The sequence below is a fragment of the Lissotriton helveticus genome, chromosome 5_1 (genome assembly GCF_964261635.1).
Source record: "Lissotriton helveticus chromosome 5_1, aLisHel1.1, whole genome shotgun sequence".
Lineage (NCBI taxonomy): Eukaryota > Metazoa > Chordata > Amphibia > Caudata > Salamandridae > Lissotriton > Lissotriton helveticus.
Genome location: NC_136065.1, coordinates 10,275,904 through 10,289,182, shown reverse-complemented (window position 1 = coordinate 10,289,182; position 13,279 = coordinate 10,275,904). Strand labels below are relative to the sequence as shown.

General features: G+C 43.9%; 1 protein-coding gene across 3 annotated transcripts in view; it reads left to right on the top strand.

Annotated features, from left to right (window-relative positions):
* LOC144754057 (saoe class I histocompatibility antigen, A alpha chain-like) overlaps nt 1–13,279 on the top strand; it is a 1,371,606-nt gene that overhangs the window by 259,511 nt on the left and 1,098,816 nt on the right. The window contains exons 6-7 of one of the 3 annotated variants that reach the window (XR_013594642.1): nt 3,898–5,352; nt 8,789–9,634. Coding sequence is in view for 2 of the 3 variants with exons in the window: in XM_078641571.1 (XP_078497697.1) it covers nt 3,898–3,959 (62 nt within the window). In the remaining variant the exon portion in view is untranslated. Of the gene's footprint in view, nt 1–3,897; nt 9,635–13,279 lie in introns of those variants that run through there. The other 2 variants (XM_078641570.1, XM_078641571.1) reach the window with 2 other exon arrangements.

Here is a 13,279-nt window from a genome sequence, read left to right as displayed (position 1 = left end):
AGCACTCCACAGGGTCAATAATTGAGGGGGAGGTAAGGGTGTTAACAGTGTTAAAAAGCTCTTTGGAGGATTTAATCGACTCATAACCTTCCCTTCTCCTCCAAAACAGCTTCTTTATATACTTTCAAGCATTGTTTGTGCGCTTTTCTGCCTGACGGTCTTAAGTCAATGGGCCATAATCTTTCCTGCCTCCTACACGCCCGTCTAAGCTTACGCAATCTGTCTGAAAACCAAGGAGCGGAGGGCCTTTTCCTTGCTGACAAACTTGGAAAGGAATAAAGAATAATGACCTTTTATAGGAGCTAAAGTGTCCATTATTGGTAGTAACTTTTTGGAAAGCTCATCTGCAGCTAAGTTAGCACTTAGATGGCCTGGGATCTGATAATTTATCTGAGCATTTGAAACAGCCTCATTACTAATCTAATTAAGATTCCGTTTATCTGCCACTTTCCTATGTTCAAGTCGTGTGTCCCCAGAAGCCGAGACCCTTAAACTAAAGGGAATGGCAAAATGGTCTGACCAAGCTAGCGGAAGGGCCTCTCCCACCCTGATATGGTATTCTCATGTACAATCTGTGGAACCAAGGGTGTTTTTAGAAACGGGGCACTAGGGGTAATTGTATTTATATCTTATTGATAAGGTGGAGGATTTTTCATTAAAAGGTCTTCAAAATAATCATCTTCAGAATCTCCACTACCAATCACTAAATGTTTTGTTTTCTGGATACATTTACTACCTGTTGGTTCTTCTGTGGTAAATACATGATATAATCCGTCCACTACCATAGCCTGTCTCCATTGCTTCATCTGCTTATCTCGAGTGTCTTGTGGAAATTTTGGATAACATTTACTTGAGTTCTTTCTATCATCATGTATGAAGCAGGTGTCTTTGGGGGAGGAATAACAATTCCTTCTCTAGTTTTAATGGGTTGATCCTTTTTAAAATAATTCTTAATTTTCTGCATAAATGACATTTTCCTTTTTTCTCCATACATGATGTTTGGTCTTCCTCTATTATACTGCTTGTGGATAAAACCTATAAATCTTCTATCTGGACGAGAGCCTGTTATAGTTGGATCGGGGTTCCACATATAATCACCACTGTCTAGTAACACTGAAAATTATATTTTGGCAATTTAATCAATTGTTTACTTCACTTAAATGCTTCTCTAATACTAGCGCGTTTCTTATTCTAATAACCAATCAACATTTGGTTTACAGAACTATTTTAACCAATGCTTGCGTGGCTTTCCTGTGACGTGAGTTTCACTCTCTGCACTCACCCCTCCTTTACAATTTTACCTCAGCTACACACTCAACCAATCCCATCGTGGCTTTCAATGACCTCAGTGCAGCTCCAGTGACTGACCCCTCCTTTGCAATGTAATACGACAACTCAATTTCTTTTCATTTTAATTACACATTTCATTAATTAACAACATAAAAACATTCGCTACTGTGCCTGATATACTCAACGAAAAGTCAGTTTATTTCACGGCGAGTAAAACCTTTCCGTTTGCCCTTCACACACTACGAGTAAAACCTCTTCCGCTTACTCTTCACTCATGCATCAAATAACCTGTTACACCTTCAGACTTACCCTTTCTAGGTGATATAAGACCAAAGTTTCAGCAGCGAACTCCTTTTCTACCAGTCACTCTCACTTTTATACACGGAAATAATCCCTAACCAGTGCTTCAAGTTCTATCTAACTTTCCACACTTACTTCATCAAAGCCAGTAACCTCACTGCAGTGTGGCTTCCACTTACCACCCCCTATTCAATGTCCCCGGGGAATTCTGGACAACATAAAACAATACAAGCGGGTTTTGTTTAATACATAAATCAATATTTCAATACAAAATTAACTACCTATCTTAACTAAAATCTAAACCATAGCTCTACTACCAAGAAAATACTGATGGCACAAGATTACCAGCTTGGGTTATTTCTAAAACCCCATACTCACATGTGCCCATAAACATTCATATGATAAGCTGGCAATCCTGCACTGAGGTTCATGACTTGATCGAACGTGAATTATAATTTTACCTGTACAACTTTCCTTACCAAACCATAGTACCTTAGTATTTAATTTCCTCTGGTCGGTAGATCAGGTTGTTAGCATCATAGGCATAAAATAACAATGTACTCTTATTTCTTTGAATGACCACAGAGAGTTTTAAAAATGTTATCTATGCAATATTTTGTGAGTCAAATACCAATACATGTCAATCACCAACTTCTCAAAGAGAAAAATAATGATCAAAGCAAAAATCCTTAAAGACTTAGGAAAATCTCTAGACATTGGTACCTGGTAAGGGTGAGAAAGGGAAACCACACAGATTTATATTTACCTAGAATGGTGCGAGGACCAACCCCCATCCAAGGGCTGGAAAGAAAAGGTCTCCTGACTAATCAGGAGCCAACGGATCAGGACAGGTGCAGGACAGGACAGGTAACCTCCACTAAGTTCAACGCCGGCGTCACACCTCTCTCTGGTGCTACTCTCGTTCCCCTTCTAGATGGACAGATTCTTCTCTGTCAGCAATCTCCCGATTCTTCTGTCAGAGTGCTCGACCAGCCCTCTGAGCTCTGTGGCATTCGCGATCTTCTTCAGCAACGTTGGGTCAATGACAGGTTTGTAACAAGTCAGACAATCTAACTGACTAGGCCTACCTTACCAATCCCCAATGTTTCAAAATGTGTGTATTCCCGTAATTCGATTGGTCAGTGGCATGGGGAGAGGTCATCACACCATACTAATGTGAAGTCATCTTCTTTGGTTTAATTGTTCTATGTTCCCGCCCTTAATTTTATTTTCCCATGCTTTATTCCTCCCAGCAACTTTTACATTACTTCATGTATAATGTATATCATTTTATTAAAATCTTCTTCCCCTCTGCGGGTCAAGAGGTAAAGTTCTCAGGCGCATCGCTTGTGAGACAGTTCTTGACTGGAGTTCAATGTCATTGTCACAGGAGTTTCATGACTTCAATACACATGTTTAGAATTCAGACACGATGGAGAATTCAGTCACCCTCAAGGCCCAGATACGAACTAATAATAAAGCAAAAGAGAAACATGTTAGAATACAAACATAAATGAATGCGCTGTATACCACTTATTTCTACTCTAATCCCATTATTTTATTATACCTATTGCATTAGCAGATTAGCAAGACATGCACGGTTTAGTTTAACCCCTTGGCTGCTGGGGTCATTCCCCTGCCGTGCTGGGGAGAGGGGGGGCGTGCACAGCGCCCCGGTGCTAATAATGAGCTCAGCTCGTCATGAGCCACGGTTCTCGTGTGCTCATGACGAGCTGAGGTCGTCATGACCACACCCGTTTGTGTAGAACGTTCGCACAGCAGGGGAATTTCCCCAGCGTGCGAGCCTTCTAACGGTCATGACGAGCTCAGCTCGTCATGAGCACACGAGAACCGCTCATTTTAGATACCACTGCACAGCTGCAAAGAATTCCCACCAAAAGCAAAGGACGACATACTACGTAGATGCAGTAGACGCATGCGCAAAAGAGTTCCCGCATTTTCAGCAGCCATTTTTAGACACCAGGATTACTTGTTAGTAGAGCACATTTAACAGCTTCCCCTAGATGAAGAAAATGTCATGTGGTGCAATTATTAGTATTCATAGAACATGTTGGTTAATTGATTACATGTTATTTCGAGTGGGTTGAATCCAAGCAAGTTTCTTATGTACGAAACCTCGCTTCATCAGAGGCATACACAGAGTACAAAGTAAAAATGGAAGGCAAAGATTTCCAGTGATATTCATTGTATTCATGTTTGTCCTGCTCTGTTGCTTATAATCTGTCCGCTGGCTGAGGCCGGGGCTCTTACTATAGAAACTTCTGATCTTCAGTCTTTCTGTTACAGATCCAAGACCAGGGGTTGGAGGCTCCCATCAGCATCTTCAGCAAGGAGAGAACATCCTTTGACAGAGACGAGGACTCCATCCCTGGGCCCCTGTTATCCTTCGCTCACGAATGAGGCATCAGCGCTGTTCCTTCTTGAGCCGAAGCGCTTGCCTCTGTCGCCCTCTACGGGCTTCCATGGGAACTTCAACTTTACTGTTATAAGTGTGCCCTTGATCATAAAATGGTGGTGGGAGGGATCGTACCTGAACATTCTGAGATTATTTTAGCAAAGGAAAATAATGTTTGTCATATATTTTGATATTGTTTTTGAATAGGAGTAATATACCTTGAAATAACATTGTTCTTCCTCTCAGTTTGAAGTGTATTCATTTAATTCCCAAATTTCCAGACACATTTAACTTTTGTGATTTAACAAGCAGCAGTATATCATGCTTTTGACTTTTCATTTGTATAACACGTTCAGTAGATCACTTTTAAGAAGCATCAGCTCTCCTTTTTTTCCCACAATGCCCTTCCCCCTTGTGTGCATCAGATTCCTGTGCCTTGATGAGGTCTTTGGGTTCTGAGACTGGAGGTGTTTAAAGTGAGCTGAACTGAGTGAGGACTCCCTTGATATAAAGCTCCTCTCCCAGTCTTAGTGGCTATTTGAATTCAGAGGTCATTAATACACCAGCTGTAGACGGAGATGTGGGGTTCACAGGACACAGTCTTTGGACTTCAGACTTTGTTGAAGATCTAAAATTTGTCATAGGATAAAACAAGGTCCCTGGAGAATGGAGTGTGTCTCGGGTGGTGACTCGTCTGACAAGTGAATGATTGATAGGGACTGATTTCCAAAGGTAAACTCAAACATTTTTGTACATTTAGTATTTTATTTGCTATTCACAAACTCCAAGTTAATAGTAAGTTTATGACTGTGGACGTCGGGACGGAGAACTTTGCACGTAAAAAGATAATACCACGTATCTTTTCATGTGAGGAGGCATCTGCCCCAACTTTAGAGTCTCCGCAGTCGTAAACTTACTATTAACTCAGAGTTTGTGAATAGTAAAAAAATAGTAAACTTTCACAAAAGTGTATGTTTACCTTTGTGAATCAGGCACATAGTACTTATGTCTATCTTAGGGTCTTTTGGTACTGGGTGCAGTTTTTCCAAGTGCTTGGTTTTATGGTGTTATTTAACCATAACTGGTACAAAAACACCAGGACACTTAAAACATTTGTGCCAAGTGCTCTGTAGATTTAAGAGTACAGATCCGGTCTAAACATTGGGCAGTCACTCGTGTATGTACAACCATCTACATGGTGTTTAATATCAGAGCTGTACATCTGTGTGCAGGGTGGGTAGTGTTGAATCCATACATCCATTCTAAGGGTTTGATGGTGCTGGGGCCATACATCTTTATGCAAAGAGCATAGATTCAGAGCTGTACATCTATGATCAGGATGGATAGTGTCAGAGCTATACATGAATGAAATTTGATTTATAAAGCGCATGGCTGCCCGAAAGCGTCCCAGCGCTGACAGAACAAAAAGCAACCTAAGGTGGGGGCCGTTAGTTAAGGGTTGTTGGGAAAAAGAAAGGTTTTGAGAAGTTTCCGAAACTTCCAATAATTGGGTTCAGTTCAAATCGTCACAGGAAGGGTGTTCCAAAGCGATGCCGCGTTGCCCGAAAAACGACGCCCCCCCCCGAGCGTGCCCTCCTCACTCTGGCGACAATGGCCAGGTTTCCCCGGTCAGATTGTAAAGTCCGGGAGGGCTTGTAAGGGCGAATCAAACTCCTCAGGATGGGGGGTCCCTTGTCCTGAAGGGACTTGTGTGTTATACAGAGGGATTTGAATTTTATTCTTTCCCGAATCGGGAGCCAGTGGAGAGATCTTAATGCTAGCTTAGCCGAGGTTCTTAATGAGGCGCCAGTAAGCAGCCTAGCTGCTGAGTTCTGGACATGCTGCAGGGTTTTGATGGTTGCTTCGGGTGCCGCCAGAGACAGGGCATTGCTGTAGTCCAGTCTAGATATTATTAGACCTTGGACTAGCAGCTTCCTGGACTGGAGAGGCAGAAGTGGAAGAACCTTTCGAACAGACCGAAGCAACCCATAGCATATGCCTGCTGTTTTCTTTTCTTGGGTCTTAAAGGTAAGGTCCCGTCAAACCAAACCCCTAAACTTTTGATTTCATCTTTAGGGGCGGGGGCCTCACCCAGGCAGGGAGGCCAGATGGACTTGGGCAGCGCTGTTGATTGGTGGCCCAGGAGTATGATCTCTGTTTTGGCTCCATTTAATTTGAGCCGAGAGCTGGACATCCAGGCATAAATTCCCGAACGGCATGCAGAAAGGTTTTCAAAGCAACTCTCTTGATGGTATAACGAGACAACTAGTTGGGTGTCGTCAGCGTAGGTGACTATTTTTATCCCAAAAGGATGAACCACCTCCTCCAGTGGGGACATATAAACGTTGAAAAGGGTAGGGCTCAATGAAGAGCCCTGAGGTACTCCTCACTGGAGAGGGATGGATTTCGAGGTTGCACTGCCTTCGCAAATCTGGAAGGATCGACAGCTCAGAAAGGATGACGGCCATTGTAATACCATGCCAGAAATTCCCAATCCCGCAAGTCGCTGGATTAGGATACCATGGTCCACCGTGTCAAAAGCTGCACTAAGATCCAGGAGGATCGCAACTGCCGATCCCCCTGAATCTCTAATGCATCTTGCCTCTTCCGCTACCGCTATCAGGGCGGATTCAGTCCCCTGACCCGGGCGAAAGCCTGTTTGTGAGTTGCGCAGCAGTATGCTGTTTTCCAAAAAGGAAGAGAGCTGCTGGTTGACCACTCTCTCCGCGATTTTGCTAAGCCCAGGTAATAATGATATTGGGCGGAAGTTTCCCAAATCTGCGGGATCAAGACTTGGCTTTTTAAGAAGAGCCTTCACCCTAGCTTGCTTCCAGCTGGGTGGGACAGTACCACAGGTGAAGGAGGCATTTATAAGCTCCGTGGCTACAGGGGCAATGGTGTCTGAGATGAGTTTAAGGATGTGCATAGGCGCGGGGTCGGACGGGGAACCGTTTTTCAGAGAAGACATGGTTTTACAAAAATCTTCCCTAGTTAGGGGGGAAAAGGAATCCAACGATGGGCCAGGTGTACGGGAGCAGTGGTCGACAAAGTAGGAGGATGGGCCACTATGCGGAAGACTGTCTAAACTTTTCTGGATTTTCATATCAAAAAAGTCGGCTAGTTGATTGCATCTTGCCTTTGAGTTCTCCTGCCTAATTGAGTGTGAGGGGACTTTCAACAGTTCTTTTACTATTTTAAAAGTTTCCCTAGATGAGTTAGAGGCGGTTTTAATTCTCTCCTCCAGGTAGGCTGACTGGGCTGTTTTCCGGGCGGTTTTATAAAGCCTCATAGCAGAGCGGTATGCTGCCTTATTATTGGCCGACCAGTGTTTTTGCAATGTGCGTTCTAGTTTTTTGCACTTTTTCCTCATATTTCTAAGTTCTGAGGTATACCATGGTGTTTTGAAGGGACTGCTACTTTTCCTAGGCAGTAGCACATCTAGAGAATTATTCAGCCAATTATGGAAATTGGTGTCCGCCACTAGTGGATCGGGTTCTGGTATGGGTATTGTTTGTTCCAGTATCCGGATAAAGTTCTCAAGGGGAAGTTTAGACCAGGCTCTCTCTAATGTACGGGATAGTGTGGCGTTTGGTGTGTCAATGCAAGTTTTCCATATGAAAGGAACCAAAAAGTGATCAGTCCATGGGAGAGGGAGAGGGGGGCTGGAATCCAGCTGAATGATGGTGGTAAATATAGGGTCCAATAAATGTCCTTTAGTGTGGGTGGCCTCCTTATTTATAAGGTTAAGCTCGAAAGATTTAAGGTCGAGCCTAAGATCCACTGCCACCTTGTCATCAGGATCATTGAAATGTAAGTTGAGATCCCCCAATATCATAAAGTTGGATGAGGACGCAGCTGCACCTATAGTGGTGTCTAAAAGAGCTTCTTTAAAAAATGTTATACTGTCAGGTGGGCGGTAGATGAGGAGACCTGATAGAGAGGGGTGATTTGGATAATAAAATGACAACTTTCTGAGTCAGCAATACAACTGTCCTCTATCCTACATGTAAACCTATTTTTATAGATTATGGCCAGGCCACCTCCCTTTCCCTGCGCCCCATGTTGGCACTGAATAAGGAAGCCAGTCGGAAGGGCGCTGACAATGTCAAACTCTGAGTTGGAGGATAGCCATGTCTCAGATAGAAACAGTATATCCAGGTTCCCCTCTTGGAGCATAAGGTTAATCTCGATGGTGTGCTTTGGAAGTGACCTGCAATTAAGGAGTGCCATACTAAGATGACTACGGGGCTTGTCATCAGTTCTATTTACCTGGGTGATTTTAGGACAAGGCTGGCCTTGTCTGAGTTGGCTATCGTAACTCTCCCGTTGTCCACACTGAGGTCCTACCTTATGCTTTAATTGAAGAAGCTTGTCCCTGGTGTATTTCCTGCAATCCTTGGAGGTTGTAAAGTCTGTTGTGAGGGTGGGTAGTGTTGAATCTATACATCCATTTCAATGGTTTGATGGTGCTGGGGCCATACATCTTTATGCAAAGAGAATAGTTTCAGAGCTGTACATCTATGATCAGGCTAGATAGTGTCACAGCTGTACATCTATGATCAGGCTAGATAGTGTCACAGCTGTACATCTATGATCAGGCTAGATAGTGTCACAGCTGTACATCTATGATCAGGATGGATAGTGTCACAGCTGTACATCTATGATCCGGATGGATAGTGTCACAGCTGTACATCTATGATCCGGATGGATAGTGTCACAGCTGTACATCTATGATCCGGATGGATAGTGTCACAGCTGTACATCTATGATCCGGATGGATAGTGTCACAGCTGTACATCTGTAGTCAGGGTGGGTAGTGATGGAGCCATGCATTCACGTCCATAGTTCGAAACTGCCAGAGGAATGCATCTTTATGCACAGTGGGTATTGTCAGACCCTTGCATGTCTGTGCAGAGGGGACAGTGTTAGAGTTATACATCTATGTCGAGTGGAGGGCGTTGAGACCGCGCACGGTATACAGAGTGGGTAGTGTTGGAGCTGTACATCTGTGTGGAGAGTTGATGCTGCTGGGACTGTGCATCCATGTTGGAACCGCACATTCATATGTAGAGTGGCTGGTGATGGGACCGAACACCCATTGAGAGAGGGCATGGGGTTCGGAGTGTGTTTCAATAAGATGCGTGGATATTGTTTGGACTACGCATCAGGGTACAGGGTTGCATCCATATGAAGAGTGGATAGTATTAAAATTAGAGAGTTCTTTTGTTGTTGTAGATCTGAGTCCCTGGTTTAGATTTAATAGGAATGGGAGACAGAGTGTCATAACAAATGGGGTCTGTCTGCTGCTTATCATTGTGCAATGAGATATTTAGTTTGTGTGTCTTTGCTCCACATTATTTCAATTTTATTTTATTTGAGTTTTATATAGCGCTGGCTAGACCCGGAGCGCATTACATAAGGATCCAAAAATTACAAAATTACATCACTTACAAATAAGTTAATGTGGAATGTGCAATAACCTTTATTTAAATGATGCTTGTGATCTGCTGATTGCTTGACCTGTATCTCAGCTCTATCTGTTCTTTACAGAGACTTTTATTGGGATGTGGAGTGTCTCTAGGAAGTATGGCAGATAAATATAATTATTAAAGGAACTGTTTATCTTGCTAACTTAGTGTGCTTTACATTTATTTCTCCATCTTTTTGAAACATTGTGACATTCCCTGGTAGCTTGAGGAACTGCCATGTACAACTTGTTTTTCTCCAAAGAAGTCACTGGAGTCACAAGGTATAGTGATTCCTCCAACGGCCTGGTCTGGTGGCGTTGTGGACTAATTCAGAGGCCTGTGTTTGACCTCAGGGTCACAGGTTCAAATCCTGGTGGGTCCACTTAGCCTTTCATCCTTCTGAGGTCGATAAAATGAGTACCATTAAGTGGTTTCATATGTTCTGTGACGGGGATATCCTCGATGCCCCGTATCGGGGCCTCTTGGAGTCTTCTCATCAACCTTCATCCTCGAGAATGCACAGGCCATGATGGAAAGGACTCCTTTTCGGTATTGTCCAGTGTGTCACTCAAAGTACCCATGGACAGAACATCACCACTTCTGCAACCTCTGCTTGTCACCGGAGCATGACGAGACCTGCTCTGCCTGCCTTGCCATCCGGTCGAAAAATAACCTCTGATACCACCACAATAATCAACTTACCCAGTGTAGAATGGCACATTATCAAGATGATGACACACCTGACTCTTCAGCAAGGACTTCAAAGAGGATCCAGGCATTGGCCCTTCCACTGACCAGCCACTTCCCTCTGGCTCTGAGACTGAAGATCTGCAGCCCCACGTTGACCGTGATTACGATTCCACATCGGGTCCAAATCGACCCCATCCACAAACAAAGCACTACCCCTCAACCCAGCTAGCAGCCTTTCAGTCTGCTACTACCTCCCGGCAATGGCTGGCACCATCACAAGGCTCTGGATCCAGCACTGACTCCACTACCAATGCCAAAACGGCTGCACAAGTCCCGGCTTTACTCGGCACCGGAAGTTCCCTCCACGCCAACAGGTCCCTCAACAGCAGCACCGAAGACCACTTTAGATCCGAAATAACACCCTGCGTCAAAACCTTCAGAGCCGAAATAACACTCTGCGTCAAAACCTTCAGAGCCGAAACAACACTCTGCGTCAAAACCTTCAGAGTTGAAATAATACTCTGCGTCAAAACCTTCAGAGCCGAAATAACACTCTGCGAAATAACACTCTGTGTCAAAACCTTCAGAGCCGAAATAACACTCTGCGTCACAACCTTCAGAGTCGAAAAAAGCACTCTGCGTCAAAACCTTCCGAACCAAAATAACACTCTGCGTTAAAACCATCAGAGCCAAAACAACACTCTGCGTCAAAACCTTCAGAGCCGAAATAACACTCTGCGTCAAAACCTTCAGAGCCGAAATAACACTCTGCGTCAAAACCTTCAGAGCCGAAATAACACTCTGCGTCAAAACCTTCAGAGCCGAAATAACACTCTGCGTCAAAACCTTCAGAGCCGAAATAACACTCTGCGTCAAAACCTTCAGAGCCAAAATAACACCCTGCGTCAAAACCTTCAGAGCTGAAATAACACTCTGCGTCAAAACCTTCAGAGCCGAAACAACACTCTGCGTCAAAACCTTAGAGTTGAAATAATACTCTGCGTCAAAACCTTCAGAGCCGAAATAACACTCTGCGAAATAACACTCTGTGTCAAAACCTTCAGAGCCGAAATAACACTCTGCGTCACAACCTTCAGAGTCGAAAAAAGCACTCTGCGTCAAAACCTTCAGAGCCGAAATAACACTCTACGTCAAAACCTTCAGAGTGTAAATAATACTCTGCGTCAAAACCTTCAGAGCCGAAATGACACTCTGCGTCAAAACCTTCAGAACCGAAATAGCACTCTGCGTCAAAACCTTCAGAGCCGAAATAACACTCTGCGTCAAAACCTTCAGAGTCTAAATAACACTCTGCGTCAAAACCTTCAGGACCGAAATAATACTCTGCGTCAAAACCTTCAGAGCCGAAATAACACTCTGCGTCAAAACCTTCAGAACCGAAATAACACTCTGCATCAAAACCTTCAGAGCCGAAATAACACTCTGCGTCAAAACCTTCAGAGCCGAAATAACACTCTGCGTCAAAACCTTCAGAGCCGAAATAACACCCTGCGTCAAAACCTTCAGAGCCGAAATAACACTCTGCGTCAAAACCTTCAGAACCGAAATAACACTCTGCGTCAACACTTTCAGAGCCGAAATAACACTCTGCGAAATAACACTCTATGTCAAAACCTTCAGAGCCGAAATAACACTCTGCGTCAAAACCTTCAGAACCGAAATAACACTCTGCGTCAGCCGAAACAACACTCTGCGTCAAAACCTTCAGAGCCGAAATAACACTCTGCGACAAAACCTTCAGAGCCAAAACAACACTCAGCGTCAAAACCTTCAGAGCCGAGATAACACTCTGCGTCACAACCTTCAGAGTCGAAAAAAACACTCGGCGTCAAAACCTTCAGAACCGAAATAACACTCTGCGTCAAAACCGTCAGAGCCAAAACAACACTCTGCGTCAAAACCTTCAGAGCCGAAATAACACTCTGCGTCAAAACCTTCAGAACCGAAATACCACTCTGCGTCAAAACCTTCAGAGCCGAAATAACACTCTACGTCAAAACCTTCAGAGCCGAAATAACACTCTGCGTCAAAACCTTCAGAACCGAAATAACACTCTGTGTCAAAACCTTCAGAGCCGAAATAACACTCTGCGTCAAAACCTTCAGAACCAAAACAACACTCTGCGTCAAAACCTTCAGAACCGAAATAACACTCTGCGTCAAAACCTTCAGAGTCTAAATAACACTCTGCGTCAAAACCTTCAGAGCCGAAATAACACCCTGCGTCAAAACCTTCAGAGTCGAAATAACACTCTGCGTCAAAACCTTCAGAGCCGAAATAACACTCTGCGTCAAAACCTTCAGAGCCGAAATAACACTCTGCGTCAAAACCTTCAGAACCAAAATAACACTCTGCGTCAAAACCTTCAGAGCCGAAATAACACTCTGCGTCAAAACCTTCAGAGCCGAAATAACACTCTGCGTCAAAACCTTCAGAGCCGAAATAACACCCTGCGTCAAAACCTTCAGAGCCGAAATAACACTCTGCGTCAAAACCTTCAGAGTTAAAATAACACTCTGCGTCAACACCTTCAGAGCCGAAATAACACTCTGCGAAATAACACTCTATGTCAAAACCTTCAGAGCCGAAATAACACTCTGCGTCAAAACCTTCAGAACCGAAATAACACTCTGCGTCAGCCGAAACAACACTCTGCGTCAAAACCTTCAGAGCCGAAATAACACTCTGCGACAAAACCTTCAGAGCCAAAACAACACTCAGCGTCAACACCTTCAGAGCCGAAATAACACTCTGCGTCACAACCTTCAGAGTCGAAAAAAACACTCGGCATCAAAACCTTCAGAACCGAAATAACACTCTGCGTCAAAACCGTCAGAGCCAAAACAACACTCTGCGTCAAAACCTTCAGAGCCGAAATAACACTCTGCGTCAAAACCTTCAGAACCGAAATACCACTCTGCGTCAAAACCTTCACAGCCGAAATAACACTCTACGTCAAAACCTTCAGAGTCTAAATAACACTCGGCGTCAAAACCTTCAGAGCCGAAAAATCACTCTGCGTCAAAACCTTCAGAACCGAAATAACACTCTGCGTCAAAACCTTCAGAGCCGAAATAACACTCTGCGTCAAAAC